This window comes from Halichoerus grypus, chromosome 8, assembly GCF_964656455.1.
Source record: "Halichoerus grypus chromosome 8, mHalGry1.hap1.1, whole genome shotgun sequence".
Classification (NCBI taxonomy): Eukaryota; Metazoa; Chordata; class Mammalia; order Carnivora; family Phocidae; genus Halichoerus; species Halichoerus grypus.
Window position 1 is genome coordinate 70,380,318 of NC_135719.1, and position 18,125 is coordinate 70,398,442.

At 38.1% G+C, this 18,125-nt stretch overlaps 1 protein-coding gene and 1 long non-coding RNA gene across 6 annotated transcripts in view; one reads left to right on the forward strand and one right to left on the reverse strand.

The window, feature by feature from the left end:
• Positions 1–18,125, forward strand: part of INO80 (INO80 complex ATPase subunit) — a 133,185-nt gene that overhangs the window by 12,719 nt on the left and 102,341 nt on the right. For 3 of the 4 annotated variants that reach the window (XM_036084217.2, XM_036084216.2, XM_036084214.2), the window contains exon 2: positions 17,643–17,828. In XM_036084217.2, the coding sequence (XP_035940110.1) occupies positions 17,686–17,828 (143 nt within the window). In that variant the 5' untranslated portion in view covers positions 17,643–17,685. Of the gene's footprint in view, positions 1–11,897; positions 12,102–17,642; positions 17,829–18,125 lie in introns of those variants that run through there. The other variant, XM_078079518.1, reaches the window with a different exon arrangement.
• LOC144382898 (uncharacterized) overlaps positions 15,207–18,125 on the reverse strand; it is a 124,838-nt gene continuing 121,919 nt past the window's right edge. For both annotated transcript variants that reach the window (XR_013450492.1, XR_013450493.1), the window contains exon 3: positions 15,207–15,328. This is a non-coding gene — a long non-coding RNA (uncharacterized LOC144382898). The remainder of the gene's footprint in view (positions 15,329–18,125) is intronic.

The following is an 18,125-nucleotide window of genomic DNA, read 5'->3' on the forward strand; positions in this document are numbered from 1 at the left end:
TACTCTTCTTTATCAAAGGAATAGTTCAGCACAGCGTATGTTATGTGAGCTTTTAGTATCTACCTTAGCCTGGGTACTGGAAGATCACAAAGAAATACTTTTAAGGCCATGGCTGGAAGTTGGATCCTAGTTTGAGCTGCAAAGGAGAAAGTGTACCAGGATCTTTTGGAGTAAATCTGGGTGGCCTTGGAACACCTCAGACTTCCATGAGAATCCTGATAAGGTTATGACATTTGTGTTAGATGGAATTTGTACCTTTATTTGGTATAGAGTTGCAAATGGAGCCACTTAGCTTGATTACATATTATTTGCATTGCCCTCTGCAGACTGATTTTTTTAAATATCCTTGCAAACTGATAAAGAATAAAACCAAGCAAAGAATGATTAACAATTTTTTATATAGAAATTTTTAATTTTCATTAAGTCAGTTTATCAGTATTTTCTCTTATGGTTAGTGCTTTCTGTGTCCTAAGAAAATTTTTATTTATTTATTTTTTTTTATTTTTTTAAAGATTTTTATTTATTCATGAGAGACAGAGAGAGAGAGAGAGAGAGGCAGAGGGAGAAGCAAGCTCCCAAGGAGCAGGGAGCCCGATGCGGGACTTGATCCCAGGACCCTGGGATCGTGACCTGAGCCGAAGGCAGACGCTTAACCATCTGAGCCACCCAGGCGCCCAAGAAATTTTTTTTTTAAAGATTTTATTTATTTATTTATTTTGGAGAGAGAGAGAGAATAAGAGCAGGGGGGAGAGGCAGAGAGAGAATCCCCAGCAGACTCCCAGTTGAATGTGGATCCCAACGCAGTGCTCATTCTCATGACCCTGAGATCGTGACCTGAGCTGAAACCAAGAGTTGGACCCTTAACCATCTGAGCCACCCACGCCACCCCTGTGTCCTAAGAAATTTTTACCTGCTCCAACTCAAAGATATGTTCTTAATGTTTTCTTTTAGAAGCTTTATCATCTTAGCTTTACATTTAAGTCTGTGATTAATCTTTCACTTCATTTTTGTATATGGTATAAGGTAGGGGTTTGAGGTTCACTCCCCCAAGCCCCCAAATATGGGTTTCCAATTGTTTCAGCACCATTTCTTGGAAAAAGTTTTCTTTCCCTATTGGATTGTTTCTCAAGAATCGGTGTGACTATGTAAGTGTGGGTCTTTTTCTGGACTCTGTTCTGCACCGTTGGTTTGTCTGTCCTTAGGCCAGTGCAGTGTACCATCTTGATTACTGTAACTTTTAGCAAGTCTTGTAATCAGATAGTGTGAACTCCCAGTTTTGCTCATCCTTTTCTTTTTTTTTTTAAAGATTGTATTTATTTATTTGAGAGAGAAAATGAGATAGAGAGAGAGAGAGCATGAGATGGGGGAGGGTCAGAGGGAGAAGCAGACTCCCTGCTGAGCAGGGAGCCCGATGCGGGACTTGATCCTGGGACTCCAGGATCATGACCTGAGCCGAAGGCAGTCGCTCAGCCAACTGAGCCACCCTGGCGCCCTTGCTCATCCTTTTCAAACTTGTTTGGACTGTTTTGCTTTTCCATATAAATTTTAGGCTGAGCTTGTCAGTTTCTTCAAAAACCCTCTGGGATTGGATTGGAAATCTATAGATAAGAGAGGCTATATAGGAGAGAATTAACATCTTAATAATAATGAGTATTCCAGTCCTGAACATGTAGTAATAGTAACATATGTCTGACAAAGGAATTATATCTATAATATATTAAAGGACTTCTATAACTCAATTGTAAAAAGACTACAGCTTTTTCAAATGTGGTCAAAAAACTTTAACAGGTATTTCGTAAAGGGAGTTATATAAATGGCCAATAAGCGTGTGAAAAGGTGCTCATCAGTCATCAGGGATGTACAAATTAAGATCACAGTGAGATACCATTTTAACACCAAGTGTTGGCAGAGATGAGAAGCAACTAGAACTGCTGTTCATTGTTGATGGGAATGTAAAATAGTAGAACCGTTTTGGAAAATTGTTTGGTGGTTTGTTATAAGGTTAAACACATATCTACCTGTGGCCTAGCAGTTCCATTCCCAGGAATTTACCCAAAATGAAATGAAAACCCAAATATCCATCAATAGGTGAATAAATAAACTGGTTATATTCATTATTTTTTTTAAAGATTTATTTATTTTATTTATTTGACAAAGACACAGCGAGAGAGGGAACACAAGCAGGGGGAGTTGGAGAGGGAGAAGCAGGTCTCTTGCTGAGCAGGGAGCCCAGCGTGGGGCTCGATCCCTGGACCCTGGGACCATGACCTGAGGCGAAGGCAGAAGCTTAACAACTGAGCCCCCCAGGTGCTTGGTTATATTCATTCTTATAATGGAATCTGATTCAGTAACAAAAGGTAGTGAATTCCTGATGCATACAGTAATATGGATGAATCTCAAAAACATGCTTAAAAAAAAGAATCCAGACACAAAAGTGTATGTGCAATATGATTCCCTTTTTCTAAATATCTAAAGCCTACTAGAAATTAATCAATCTGTGATGATCGAATTCAGGACAGTGATTGACTCTAGGGTAGGAGCAATTGACTGGGAAGAAACACAAGCCTGAGAGAATTTTCTGGGGTAGTGAGCTATTCTTATTTATCTTGATAGGGATATAAATTAGATATGTGTATGCATATGTCAAAACTCATCAAACTATATATTTAATATTTGTTTCAATATATAAGTTATACCTCAATTTAAAAATGTTCATAATTTTTCATTTGAAAAAAATTCAGGCAGTACATGGTAAGAATTTTGCAAAATACTGGAATTAAAAAATAGAAAACAGAGGTCCCTCTTAGTCCAATTCCCAGAAACAAACACCATAAGTTGTTTGGGATGTAACTTTTTAGAGATTTTCTAGTCTTACAGTGTAATGGTTAAAGATGAGGGCTTGGGGCGAGCTCTCCCTCCGCTCAGTGGCAAGTCCGCTTCTCTCTCTCCCTCTGTGATCTCTCTCGCTCTCTGACAAATAAATAAAATCTTTAGGGGCGCCTGGTTAGCTCATTCAGTTAAGCTTCTGCCTTCAGCTCTGGTCATGATCTCGGGGTCCTGGGATCAAGCCCCGCATCGGGCTTTCCACTCAGTGGCAAGTCTGCTTATCCCTCTCCCTCTCCCCCTCCCTTTGTGATTTCTCTGGCTTTCTCTCAAAATAAATAAATAAAATCTTTAAAATAAAATGATGAGGGCTTGGGAGTCAGATTGTCTGGATTCAAATCCACATTCCCTGTTAAATTGTATGACCTTGAGCAAGTTACTTAAAATATGTAAATAACATGGTTCCTCATCTGTAAATGGGATAATAGTAACAATCTTTTTATTTTTTTCTTTTTTAAAAATTTAAATTCAATTAGCATAATCACTTTAATTTAAATTCAATTAATTAACATAATAGTAACAATCTCTTTAAACAGAAAATTATTGGGCACGTTCTGTTCTTAGAGGTCTTACACTACTGCTCAAATTTTGTAAGAACCCTTTGTATGACATTTAAATTGGTAAACTGTTGTAAACATTTTTCACAATTTACCATCTTTTTTTTTTTTATCTTTATTGTTTTGTCCCGTGCAGAAATAATAACATTTTTAACATGTTTATTGAGATACAATCCCAAGTCTGTAAAATTCACCCATTTAAAGTATATATGGTTGGGGCGTCTGGGTGGCTCAGTCAGTTAAGTGTCTGCCTTTGGCTCAGGTCATGATCCCAGGGTTGTGGGATCGAGCCCCACATTGGGCTCCCTGTTCAGCAGGGGAGCCTGCTTCTCCCTCTCCCACTGACTGCCAGTCCCCCTGCTTGCGTTCTCTGGCAAATAAATAAATAAATAAAATATAAATAAAAAGGTAAAGTATATATGGTTTTAGTATATTCATTGTTTTTAGTATATTCAGAGTTACCACAACCACCACAGTCTAAGTTTAAAACATTTCCATCATCCCAAAAAGGAACCCCTACCTATTAGCAGTCACTACGCATCCTGCCCCTGCGCAGTGCCACAGTCTGCACCCCCCCCCGCCCCTATGCAACCACTGATCTACTGTGGAGTTGCCTTTTTCTGGTTATTTCTTATAAATGGTATCTTACAATATGAGGCCTTGGTTGAGTAGCTTATTTACCTAGCATAATGTTTTCAGGGTTCATCCATGTTAGCATCAATCAGTATTTTGTTCCCTTTTAGTTGCCAAGAAATATTCCATTATGTTCATATATCACATTCTATCCATTCATCATTTGATGGACATTTAGGTTGTTTCCACCTTTTGGCTATTGTGAATGTTGCTATGAAGATTCATGTCTAAGTTTTTTTGTGGACTTAACATTTCCATTTGTCTTGGATAGTATACCTAGAAATTACCTATGGTAACTTTATGTTTAACCTTTTGAGGAACTGCCAAACTTTTCCAAAATGGCTACACCATTTTACATTTCCGCCAGAAGTATAGGAGGGTTCCAATTTCTCCACATCCTTGTCAGCTCTTCTTATCTTTATTAAAATCCATACTAGTAAGTGCTAAGCATTATCTCACTGTGTTTTTGATTTACATTTCCCTATGGCTAATGATATTAAAAATTCTTTTCATCTCCTTGGAGAAATGTTTATTCACATTCTTTGGCCATTTAAAAATTAGGTTACTTGCCATTTTATTATTGAGTTTTAAAAAAATACATTTGGGATATCAGTACCTTATCGATAGGTGATTTGGAAATCTTTCCTCCCAGTTGTTGGTTTTCAGTTTCTTGATAGCTTTGTTTATAGCACTGAAGTTAATTTTGATGAAGTCCAATATATCTATTTAACTTTTTGTTGTTTTTGCTATTGGTATAATAATGCTTAAGAAACCATTACCTTATTCAAGGTCATGAAGATTTACCTCTCTGTTTTCTTCTAAGAGTTTTACAGTTTTAGCTCTTAAATTTACATCTGTGATCTCTTTACGGCTAATTGTTGTGTATAAAGAAGAGATCCACCTTCATTTTTTTGCATGTGACTATCTAGTTGTCACAGCACCATTTGTTGAGAAGGCTGTTCTACAGGCTTGTTGGTAATCAGTTGACTCTAAAGGTAAGGGCTTATTGTTTGGACTCTTAAGTTCTGTTCCATTGATCTATGTATCTAGCCTTACGTCCTAGCACACATCTTAACTACTGCAGCTGTGTAGTAAGTTTTGAAATTGGGAGTTTGAGTCCTCCAGTTTTGTTCTTCATTGTCAAGATTGTTTTGGCTCTCCTAGGGCCCTTGCCCTTCCATGTGAATTTTAGGATCAGCTTGTCTATTTCTGTAAAAAAAAAGCCAGCTTGAATTTTGATAGGTGTTACATTTAATCTATATACCATTACCTTCTTCAGAATATTAAATCATTTGATCCAAGAAACATAGAATGGCTTCTCATTTATGTAGTTCTTTAATTTTTTTCAATAATGTCTTGTTTTCAGTATATATGTCTTGCAGTTCTTTGGTTAAATTTATTGCAAAGTATTTTCTTTCTTTATTTTTCTTTCTTTCTCTTTCTTTCTTTCTTTCTTTCTTTCTTTCTTTCTTTCTTTCTTTCTTTCTTTCTTTCTTTTTCTTCCTTCCTTCCTTCCTTCTTTCTTTCTTAGTATTTTGTTCTTTTTTGATGCTATTGTAAATGGAATTATTTTCTTCATTTTATTTTCAGATTGTTCATTGCTAGTATGTAGAAATACTGATTTTTGTATATTGGTCTTATAGCCTGCAAGATTACTGAGCTTATTTGTTAGTTATAATCATTTTTTAGTGCATTCTTTAGGATTACCTATCTATATATAGGAATCTATAAATAATAGTTTTGCTTCTTTCCAATCTGGGTGATGTTTATTTTAATTTGTTTTGTTTTGCTTTCTTAATTACTCTGGCTAGAACTTTAAGTACAGTTTTGAATATGAGTTAAGAAAGTAGACAACCTTGTCTTATTCCTGATTTTAAGGGGGATAGCGTTCTTTCACCATTAGAATGATGTTGTGTTTTGTAAGTGCTCTTTATCAGATTGAGGGAGTTCCCTTTGACTTCTAGTTTGTTGAGTGCTTTTATTTTGAAATGGTACTGGGTTCTGTCATTTTTCTATGTTAATTGAGATGCTCAAGTGGTTTTTATCCTTTGTTCTATTAATGTGGTATAGTACATTGATTCATTTGCAGATGTTCTACAAACCTTCCATTCCTAGGATAAATTCTACTTGTTAATGGTGTATAATTCTTTTTATATGTTGCTAGATTTAGTTGTTAATATTTTATTGAGGATTTTTGTTTCTATAAGGGATATTAGCCTGTAGTTTCCTTGTGATGTCTTTGGGTGGCTTTGGAATCAGGGTGATGTCGGCCAGATAAAATGATGTGGCAGTTGTTCTTCTTCTGTGATCAGGAAGAGTTTGTGAAGGATTGGTATTAATTCTACTTTAAATGTTTGATAAAATTTACCAGTGGAGCCATTTGGCCTGGGCTTTTTTTTTTTAGTGGGAAGTTGGAAACATTAAATTTTATATGATCATCAGACTACTTATTTTTTGTTCTTTTGGTCATAAATACATAGAAGGATCTTCCATATCCTAACCTGCTGTTTCTTCATCAAAGGTGTAGATATTTATAACTAACGTAGACATTAGGATTGACCAATTCCTTATATGACATTTAACATGGTCTTATACTCATAAATATTCATTTTTTCCTGAACTCCCATGGCACTTTATCTGTACATTCTTTAAGTGACTTCCCAAGTATGCTTTTTATTGTTATTTATGTTTGAGTCTTACCTCCTCTATTAAACTGAATTCTCCGAAGGAAATACCTCTGTCTACACTGTGCTTAGAGTTCAGCAATTGAATGGCTGAGTGAATGAAATGTTACTCTAGTGTTCTTGTGAAAATTACATATCACTTTTTGGTATTATTTCCATCTGTTAAGATATTATGAAGTTCATTTATTTGGCCTGGTCCTGCTATTTGTGCTACAGTCCTGCAAATTATCAGTGTAACCTGTTGATCTGATTCAGGAGATCACGTTCAGTCATAATGGGTTTGGGCTACAGAGTGTCTGTTAAAGGGGAGCAGAGGTGAGAAATTGTTATTTTGTTCCCTTAATGTGTGGCCTTCTGTATAAGCTAGAGCCCATAACCTCCTACAGGCTATCTTTAGTCCTGCAAATGATTTCAAGCTATGTAGTTTGGGGGTGCCTGGGTGGCTCAGTTGGTTAAGCGTCTGCCTTGGCTCAGGTCATGGTCTCAGGGTTCTGGGATCCAGTCCCGCATTGGGCTCCCTGCTTCTCCCTCTCCCGGTACCCCTCTCTTGCCGCCCCCGCCCCGCTTGTCCTCACTCTCCCCTCCCCAAATAAATAAATAAAATCTTTTTTTTTTTTTAAGATTTTATTTATTTATTTGACAGAGAGAGACACAGAGAGAGAGGGAATGCAAGCAGGGGGAGTGGGAGAGGGAGAAGCAGGCTCCCCGCAGAGCAGGGAGCCCGATGCGGGGCTGGATCCCAAGACCCTGGGATCATGACCTGAGCCGAAGGCCGACGCTTAACAACTGAGCCACCCAGGCGCCCCTAAATAAATAAAATCTTAAAAAAATAAAAATGTACATTTTAAAAAAGCTATGTAGTTTGTAAGAGCTATACTTTCATTCAGGTTTTTCTGTATTAGTCTTGGCAAGTTTAAGAATTACTTCTTAAAGGCATATATAATTGAACTCTTTTTAGATACTTGACTGAATCAGTGATGCTCCATCTGTTCGTCTCTGAGCTACTTTGATAGGTATTTTGCCAAAAAATGGTCAGATAAGTTTGGAATTCCTCTTGGAGAGGGACTCTGAGTACATTAACATATTGAAGACTAAAAAATCTTAGGCCTAATGTTAATGGCCTTTAATATTTTTTAATATTAATGAACATTTGTTAATATCTTGATCTAGTATTCAGAGAGGCAGACTTTGGGAAATGCTTCTATAAATGATTGGTATGAAACCAATTTTGGGCAGTGTCTATAAAGAGAATCAGAAGTGAAAATAGTTAAGTGTGGAAAATTTAAATGTGTAGGTCTTAGGACAAATACTTGTTAATGGCCATTATTGTAATTGTAGTACTTTATGAGATGGTCATTATATGTCACGTTCTTACCATTGCTGTTAGGGAAAAAGATTAAAAGTCACCCCCTCTCTATTTAAAAATAAAAAAAATTTTTTTTTTAAACCAAACCAGAAACTGTTTAGGCTACCATTTGAACAATGCTTCCTAGCTCATCTCCATCCAGACATAGGGCTGCTTTCTCTCCAAGTAATTTTAATTATCTTTGTTAGGCTTTTCATTTGAAAGAAGATGAAAATCCTATCCTTGGGTAAGAATTGGCAGTTGGCGCAGGTATCCTTCAGATTCTTGTCTAGAAGTAGTACCTTGATCTCCTCTTACCTCCCAGTATTTTTCTAAAGCTTGGCAAGTTTTTATGTAGGATTGCCTGAAAGATTTTCAGTATATGCATTCTCCTGTTCAGCAAGTATGGATAATGAATGAGTGAACCCATTCTGCTTAACTTTCTGTTATCTGAGTTTTGTATCTTTTCATTTGTTTTATTTAAACTTTCATCCCCAGGGGTGCCTGGGTGGCTCAGTCGTTGGGCGTCTGCCTTCGGCTCAGGTCATGGTCCCAGGGTCCTGGGATCTAGCCCCGCATCGGGCTCCCTGCTCTGCGGGAAGCCTGCTTCTCCCTCTCCCACTCTCCCTGCTTGTGTTCCCTCTCTCACTGTATCTCTTTCTGCCAAATAAATCAATAAAATATTTAAAAAAAAAAAAAAAACTTTCATTCCCAAATCATGTGTCCAGGATAGAAATAGAGCCCTATGGTCATGGACTATATAGATTGTCTTTATGTAGGATGTAACATTAGAACTAGAGTTTTATAGCCTTGACCTTTGACACTATGCATAAAAAAGCAAATTAATATGGTTATTTGTAAATATCAGAACCAAATAGATTGATGAGATAGGGACTCTTTGCTCAAATAGTATATAGTTTAGTAAGGGAGATAAGGCATGCATGTATACAGTAAGTAGACTGTAAGATCATATAAGTGCCAGGCTTTCTATAAATAACCATTTAGAACTTCAGAGAAGAGAGAGAATAGTCTTAGCTAGGAATAATCTAAAAGTATTTCCTGCAATGGGGTGTTTCGTTTTGTCTTTGAAGGATTTTGGTTTAACTTGGTAAGACTTCTTATAGAAACATTATTCATAAGACAAGGGCAAGACAGCTTCCATAAAGACATAGCAGTAACTAGAGAGTGAAAAGCAGTCAGTCCAGGATCACACATGGACACAGGTGGGGAAATACGATGTATCTGAGTCTAATTCAGAAGCAGACACTTTACTTTACCATGGATATCAAACTGTCATCAGGGCTGCTGAGGTATGATCAAAGTCCAGTTGAGGATTACCGGGATTAAAGAGACAGAGTTCGGGGTATGGACCAGGGTATGGACCTAACAACATATATTAATAGTCCTTCCATCCTTTGAAATTGGCAGTATGACCCTGTGTTCAGATGAATTTTAAAGAGCTCTTCACTTGAAGATTAGGGTGGGTCTGACAGGAAGTTAAGAGACATCTTCAAGGTATTAATTTATCTGGAGTGTAGGGAGATAGTAAAAGATTAAATTGGAAAGGTAACTTGGAGCCAGATGATAAAGGTCTTGAATTGCAGAGGAATTTAGACTTTATTGAATTTTGGAAGCGAATTGGAAAGCAGTGAAGGGATAACATAATCAGAGTGATGTTTTGGGAATACTGATCTGACAGTAGCTGCAAGGATGGATTAAAGTGAGAAGGACCTAGAGGTGGGAAGCCAAATTAGGAAGCAGTAGTCTAGGGGTGAGATAAGAACCTTAATGAAAACATTAATAAGAGAAGGACAGATTCTAGACATCATCCCTAAAAGAAGAATTAACTAGACATTGAGACTGGTTGGGTGTAAAGAGAGAAGTAGAGAGGAATGTAAAAACCGATTCATAGATTTTGAGTATGAATAACTTTTGTATAAATAGGAAAGACAGATGAACTAGCTGCTATAGGGGCAGATGAGAAGTTTTGAGATTGAAGTGGTCAGTTGTATATCAAGGGTGGAATATCCAACAGGCATCTAGAAATGTAAATTGTGTACTTTGTAAAATGGAGGCCAGAAAGTCAGCCATACAGCAGTATTAATCCACGTTGGTAGTAGATGAGGTTTACTAAGGGGTAAGGATGGATGACAGAACTTTGGTGGACTCCACATTTAGAATAAAGAAATTTCCATTAAGGAGGTAAAGAAGAAATAGTCCACGAAGTTGTCAAAGACATGGAGAGTATCCAGAAGCAAGTGTCAGTCTATAATTTTGACTTCTGTTCATACATTTTGATAAACAGTGCTTTATCAGACAGAGTGGTTCTCTCATCCTTTTCAGACTCAACTCTCCCTTTTTTATTATTTTATTTATTTATTTAAGATTTTGTTTATTCATTTGAGAGAGAGAGAGCATGAGCAGGGGGAAAGGGAGAAGCAGACTCTCCCCTGAGCAGGGAGCCCAATGTGGGCTCAGTCCCAGGACCTGGAGATCACGACCTGAGCTGAAGGAAGATGCTTAACCATCTGAGCCACCCAGATGCCCCCAACTCTCCCTTTTTAAAAAATATATATTTCATAGTGTTTTCTTTTTTATCCTGAAATGAAATCTACAGGTAATATTTTATACATAAATATGTATAAACATCTGTATATATAAATTTAAAAAGCAGTATGATGCCCCAATTTAATATATTGGGGAAAAAATAAAATAATTCATAGTAACTTATGTATTTTAAAATGTGATTGCATGGGCCTGACCCACAGTGGATGACATAATGAAGTAGTTCTGTCTTTGCATCAGGATGTAGAATCACCTTGAGGGAAGAATTACAAACGTAGACTGATAAAATCCACTTGTATTTGTGGCTCAAATACCACAAAGAATAAGAGAAGAAAAGAGGGAACTATAGTAGAATAGAATAGAGAGATTTGCTCCTCCTTAAGCCCTTCCAAGAAGAGGGGGAATGAGTTCAGAATTTTGAGGAAGAGGGGAAAATGTTTGAAATAATCTTTGTAGAGAATGAGAAACAATTGATAAGAGGTGGGTAAAAGGGTTTTTGAGAAATGTCATGTGCTCTGTTGAAGTTGGATAACAGCTGGTGGGTCAGGGTTCTCATGGCCCTGTCGTTCCCTTGTGGAAAGAAAGACAAGTGTAGGAAATGAAAGTACAGGTTATTAGAGAAACAGCTTTTTTTTTTTTTTTTTTTAAATTTTAGTTTTAAGTAATCTCTACAAGTTCAACCCCCCCCCCCCCCAACGTGGGGCTTGAACTTACAACGCTGAGATCAAGAGTCTGGTGCTCTACTCACTGAGCCAGCCAGGCACCCCAGAGAAGCAGCTTTTATTTTATTTTTTTATTTTTTAAAAGATTTTATTTATTTATTTGAGAGAGAGAATGAGATAGAGAGAGCATGAGACGGGAGAGGGTCAGAGGGAGAAGCAGACTTCCTGCTGAGCAGGGAGCCCGATGCGGGACTCGATCCCGCGACTCCAGGATCATGACCTGAGCCGAAGGCAGTCGCTTAACCAACTGAGCCACCCAGGCGCCCAGAGAAGCAGCTTTTAACAGACTGGCCAACAGACTGAATAGAGAGGCCACCAGTTTTAAAGGTGTTAAAAAAATAATTGAGGATGGTGGTGATGGATGATTGGCACGACTGTGTGAATGTACTTAATGCCACTGAACTGTACACTTAAAATTAATTAAAATGGTAAATTTTATGTTATGTATATTTTACCACAATAGAAGGAATCTAATTGAACACTTTAAAAATATTCCTTTATTCTCCAGGTATCATCATAAGACTACTTGTGGAGATATGTCAGAAACTTCATACTTGAAGTACCTCCTCTCTTTAGCCTTGTGGACGTAAGGGAGTGCATCATGCTGGCCATTTCAGCCGTCAGTGGTGATATGCTACAAAGTGATTCTGGGAGAATCAGACTACAGGATTGATGCATACTGGGAGTCACATGGGGGCACATATTGAGCATTGTAAGACTGTAGAAGTAACTGTGATCTTTCCTGGACAAATTTGTTTTGGCTTCATGTTCATATACACCTTAGTTACTGAGGAATTTTTTTTTTTTTTAAGATTTTATTTATTTATTTGACAGAGAGAGACACAGTGAGAGAGGGAACACAAGCACGGGGAGTGGGAGAGGGAAAAGCAGGCTTCCTGCAGAGCAGGGAGCCCGACGTGGGGCTCCATCCCAGGACTCTGGGATCATGACCTGAGCCGAAGGCAGATTCCCAACGACTGAGCCACCCAGGTGCCCCTGAGGAATTATTTTTTAAAAATAGTTCTTTTTGAATCACCCAGTATTACTTTGTAGTCATATCTTCATACCTTCTTAATTAGGACCATTTTCATTATCAGCCAAAATAAGTACATGAGATCAATTATTTTTTAATGAAACATTTAGGAGAGAGCCAAGCAGCAATTTTATATGCTTTAATTTATATGTATGTATATCCAGATGAATTAAATGTATTCTCTTAGAGAATTTTGCTGTGTTTTTAAAACTGTGTTTCTTTGAAATCTTTTGGAATGAGTGCATGTTAGGTCTCATACTAAAAAGTAGAACCTATTGAAGTCTTAAAAAATCTTTAACATTCTTTTCTCTTTAACTGTGTTACTAAAGACTGCTGTTTTAAATTCATGAAATTTACCTCACTCATATGTACAATTCAGTGATTTTTAACAAACTTACAGAATTGTACAACCATCAATACAGTGTGCGTTTAGAACATTTCCAGCTTCCCTAAAAAAGATATCTCGTATCCACTTACAATCAGTCCCCCTTTGTACACCCAGCCAACCACTAACCTACTTCCTGACTATAGATTTCCTTTTCTGGATATTTCATATAAATGGAATCATACAATATGTGGTTTTTTGTGTCTGGCTTTTTTTTTTTTTAACTTAGCATGTTTTTGAGATCCATTCATGTTGCATGTATCAACTGTTTTTTGCTTTTTATTGCTAATAATATTCTGTTGTGTGGATATACATTTTTGTTTATCCATTCACCAGCTGATAAACGTTTGGATTGTTTTGCTCTTTTTTTTTTTTTTAAGATTTTTTTTATTTGACAGAGAGAGAGAGACAGCGAGAGAGGGAACACAAGCAGGGGAGTGGGAGAGGAAGAAGCAGGCTTCTCGCTGAGCAGGGAGCCTGACTTGTGGCTCAGTCCCAGGACCTGAGATATCACCCAAGCCGAAATGAAGAGTCAGCTCCTTAACCAACTGAGCCACCCAGGTGCCCCCAAAAGGTTTTTCTCCTAACATGTAACACTATAAACAAATTAATGTGTTGCCTATTGAATCTAAAAATTATGCCAGTATCCTCTTCAATAATTTCAGGACTAAATTTTTATATCAATATTGAATTGAATTTTAGGCAGGACTATTCCACTATTAATCTGTTGTAGTGTCTTTGTAATGAAGTCAGTTAAAAAATAGTGATTATTGACAGCTTATATTGGGCATTTATTGACCTTGAACTAAGGACTAATCTGTTTGGCTTAACGTAGATCCTAGTTGTTGATGCTTTTATAAAACCCTGCACCTCACTTAGCAAGAATGGCTTCTCGACAGATATTTCAAAGAATGCAAAAAAAATTCTAAGTGATCTTTACTCTGCAGAATTGGTGCTTTATAAATATTTGGCTCTTGATTGCCTGGGTGGCTCAGTCGTTAAGCGTCTGCCTTCAGCTCAGGTCATGGTCCCAGGGTCCTGGGATCGAGCCCCACATCAGGCTCCCTGCTCAGCAGGAGGCCTGCTTCTCCCTCTCCCACTCCCCCTGCTTGTGTTCCCTCTCTCGCAGTGTCTCTCTGTCAAATAAATGAATAAAATCTTAAAAAAAAAAAAAATTGGCTCTTGGGATTGTGTTCTTCACAACATCAAAGCATAAACTCAAGAATTTAAGAGGTAGATCCTGTCTAGGGAGACAGTTTGCTGAGATTGAAAAAGCACCGGTTTAGGAACTAGGAAACCTGGCTCTGCAAAAGAGCTCATGAATATGAACAAGTTATTTAATCTTTCCGGTTTTTAGTTTCTTTTTTTTTTTTTTAATATTATTTTAAAGATTTTATTTATTTGAGAGAGAGAGAGCATGAGAGGGGGGAGGGTCAGACAGAGAACCCGACTCCCTGCTGAGCAGGGAGCCCCATGCAGACTCAATCCTGAGACTTCAGGATCATGAGCTGAGCCAAAGGCAGTCGCTTAACCAACTAAGCCACCCAGGCTCCCTGGTTTTTAGTTTCTTCATCTGTAATATGACCCAGTTGGACTAGGTAAGCTCTAAGACCCCTCCCAACTCTGAATATGTGAGCATACACTGTTTGAAAATACTCTGGCATTTCTTATAAAGCCCTTTCACATATACTTCATTTTATCCCTAAAAGATTCTCTGAAGTAGAGGAGGCAGGTCTTTTTTAGAGGATAGATAGAAAAGTTGGGTATCATTTTATTATTATTATGAAAGATTTTATTTATTTGAGAGCACGCATAAGCAGGGATGGGGAGGAGGCACAGAGGGAGAGGGAGAAGCAGACTCACTGTTGAGCAGGGAGCCCGATGCAGGGCTCAATCCCAGGACCCTGAGATCATGACTTGAACTGAAAGCAGACACTTAACCGACTGAGCCACCCAGGCACCCCTATTATTTTTTTTTTTAATATTAATTGAAGTATAGTTGATATACAATGTAATATTAGTTTCAGGTGTACACAACATAGTGATTTGACAGTTCTATACATTACTCAATGCTCACCACTCAGCATAGTCACCTTCTGTTACTGTTGGTGTATTATTGACTATATTCTCTATGTTATACTTTTCATCTCCAGGATTTTTTTATTTTTTTAGATATTTGTATACAAGTCCTTTATCCAGATACACAACTTGCAGATATTTTCTTCTAGTCTGTGGCTTGTATTCATCTTTTTAATAATACTGCTTAAAGTACAAAAGTTTAAAATTTTCATGACCTAATTTGTCAGTTGTGTGTGTGTGTGTGTTTTTTTTAAAGATTTTTTATTTATTTATTTGAGAGAGAAAGAATGAGACACAGAGAGAGCATGAGAGGGGGAGGGTCAGAGGGAGAAGCAGACTCCCTGCTGAGCAGGGAGCCCGATGTGGGACTCGATCCCGGGACTCCCAGGATCATGACCTGAGCCGAAGGCAGTCGCTTAACCAACTGAGCCACCCAGGCGCCCTGTGTGTTTTTTTTTAACGGATTGTGCTTTTGATGTCATATCCAAAGACTTTTTGCTTAACCAAGATCATGAAGATTTTCCCCTGTGTGTTCTTGTAGAAATTTTACAGTTTGGGGTTTTACACTTAAGTCCCTGATCCATTTTGAGTTAATTTTTATGCCTAGTGTGAGGTAAGGTTTTTTTTAAAGGTTTAAATTAATCTTTTTGTATGTGGATATCCAGTTGTCCAGCATAGTTTGTTGAAAAGACTGTCTTTTCTCCCACTGAATTGCCTTGGCACCTTCATTGAAAATTGACCATACGTGTAAGGGTTTTTTGCTTTTATTTTTTAAATATTTTGTTTATTTTTGAAGATTTATTTATTTTAGGGTGAGAGTGTGCAAGCACGAACTGGGGTGAGGTGGGGGCAGAGGGAGAGAGGGAAAGAGAGAATCTCAAGCAGACTGCGCTGAACACAAGAGTCTGACATGGGGCTTGACCTGATGACTTGAGATCATGACCTGAGCCGAAATCAGGTGTCAGATGTTTAACCAACTGAGCCACCCAGGAACCCCTGTTTTTTTGTTTTTTTTTTTTAAACCCCAACTATTTATTTTCTTTCTTATTTTATTTTATTTTTATTTTTTTATTTTTTTTAAAGATTTTATTTATTTATTTGACAGAGACAGAGAGAACAGGAACACAAGCAGGGGGAGTGGGAGAGGGAGAAACAGGCTTCCTGCCAGGCAGGGAGCATGATGTGGGACTTGATCGCAGGACCCTGGGATCATGACCTGAGCCGAAGGCAGACGCTTAACGACTGAGCCACCCAGGTGCCCTATTTTCTTTCTTCTTTTAAAGGCAGCTCTGTGCCCAGTGTGGGACTTGAACTCAAGACCCTGAGATCAAGAGTTGCATGCTCTACCAACTGAGCCAGCCAGGCACCCCTGTAAGGGTTTATTTCTGGATTTTCAGGTCTGTTCTCTTGGTCTGTGTGATTATCCTTATGCCACTATCACATTCACCTGATTACTGTGGCTTTATAATATGTTTTAAAATCAGGAAGTGGGGGCACCTGCATGGCTCAGTCGTTAAGCGTCTCCCTTTGGCTCAGGTCATGATCCCAGGGTCCTGGGAAGGAGCCCCACATTGGGCTCCCTGCGCAGGGGGAAGCCTGCTTCTCCCTCTCCCACTCCCCCTGCTTGTGTTCCCTCTCTCGCTGTGTCTCTCTCTATCAAATAAATAAATAAAATCTTTAAAAAAATAAAATCAGGAAGTGTAAGTTATTCAACCCTCTTCTATTTTTTTAAAAGATTTATTTATTTGAGAGAGAGAGCATGAGGGGGGGTCAAAGGGAGAGGGAGAAGCATGCTCCCCGCTGAGCAGGGAGCCTGGCTCGAGGCTTGATCCCAGGACCCTGGGATTATGACCTGAGCTGAAGGCAGATACTTAACCGACTGAGCCACCCTGGCACCCTGAACTTTTTTCTTTTTCAAAATTATTTTGGCTATTTTGGTTTCTTTGCATTTCCATATAAATTTAAGAATTAGCTTGTCAGTTTCTGAAAAAGAAAAGAAGCCTTCTGGGGAGATTATGTTTACTCTGTAGATCAATTGGAGGAGAATTTTTTAACATGTCCTTAAGAAGAAAGATTATATAGGAAACTTTTAAAAACTATAATAAAAAGAGAAGACAACTCAAAGGTGTTATGATTTCCTTTAACACCATAAGGTAGCAAAGACAATGCTCAGGCTATATGCCTTTGTTTCTCTTACTTATACTCTCTTTGCTCCAGTTTTCTAAATAATTTCTATATCTTACACTTGAAAGAAGGTTTACAAGTGTGTAAAATACTCTGACAATAGCTCTCTTCCCTTGTAAGTGGAATATCTCATAAATATGTACAAATGTAAACACGAAATGAAAAAGGAAGCAGCTGTTTTGAAGGTGATGCTGACAACAAGTGTTCCTCTATGAGGTGTACAAAGAAGCTTGTGGTATAGATTTAGATAATTGTGAGTAATTGTTAATTGTAGGACAAAAGGTAAGTGGGTGTAAATTTTAAGGTACTCTTTCAAAAATATAATATGAATTTTTGTTGTGACATACGACAGTATTTCTGTATTTTGAAGTTCTCCTCATTCTTTTAAACTTCTGCCTTTGCATTAGGAAAAAATGCCTAACAAGAACTTTATTGTGATCTTTCTATAGACTGCTGTCTTCTTGTCTTGTGTTCTAGAAGGTCTGATTTCTCTTCACATTGATAGCAAGGGGGCAAAATAAAGGGAGAATAAATAGTATTCTGTCTTTCACTGCTTAATCTCCATTCTTCAGCCGAGAAGTCGGAGACCCTTGTGCATGAAGACAGATTTGTTCTATGGCCTCGGAGTTGGGAGCCGGGGACGATGGCGGCTGCACTGAGCTGGCAAAGCCCCTCTATCTTCAATACTTGGAGAGGGCCCTCCGGTTGGACCATTTCTTGCGACAAACATCAGCCATCTTCAACAGGAATATTTCTAGGTATGCGATTACATATTCCCAATATAATATTTTTTGTTTTTTTTAAAGATTTTTTATTTATTTATTTGAGAGAGAGAGACATAGCGAGAGAGGGAACACAAGCGGGGGGAGTGGGAGAGGAGAAGCAGGCTTCCCACTGAGCAGGGAGCCCGATGCAGGGCCCAATCCCAGGACCCTGGGATCATGACCTGAGCCGAAAGCAGACACTTAACGACTGAGCCACCCAGGCAGCCCCCAATATAATGTTTGACCACTTTCTGATTCCCATTGTCTTTGGTTTTAGGGTTAAGGTATTTT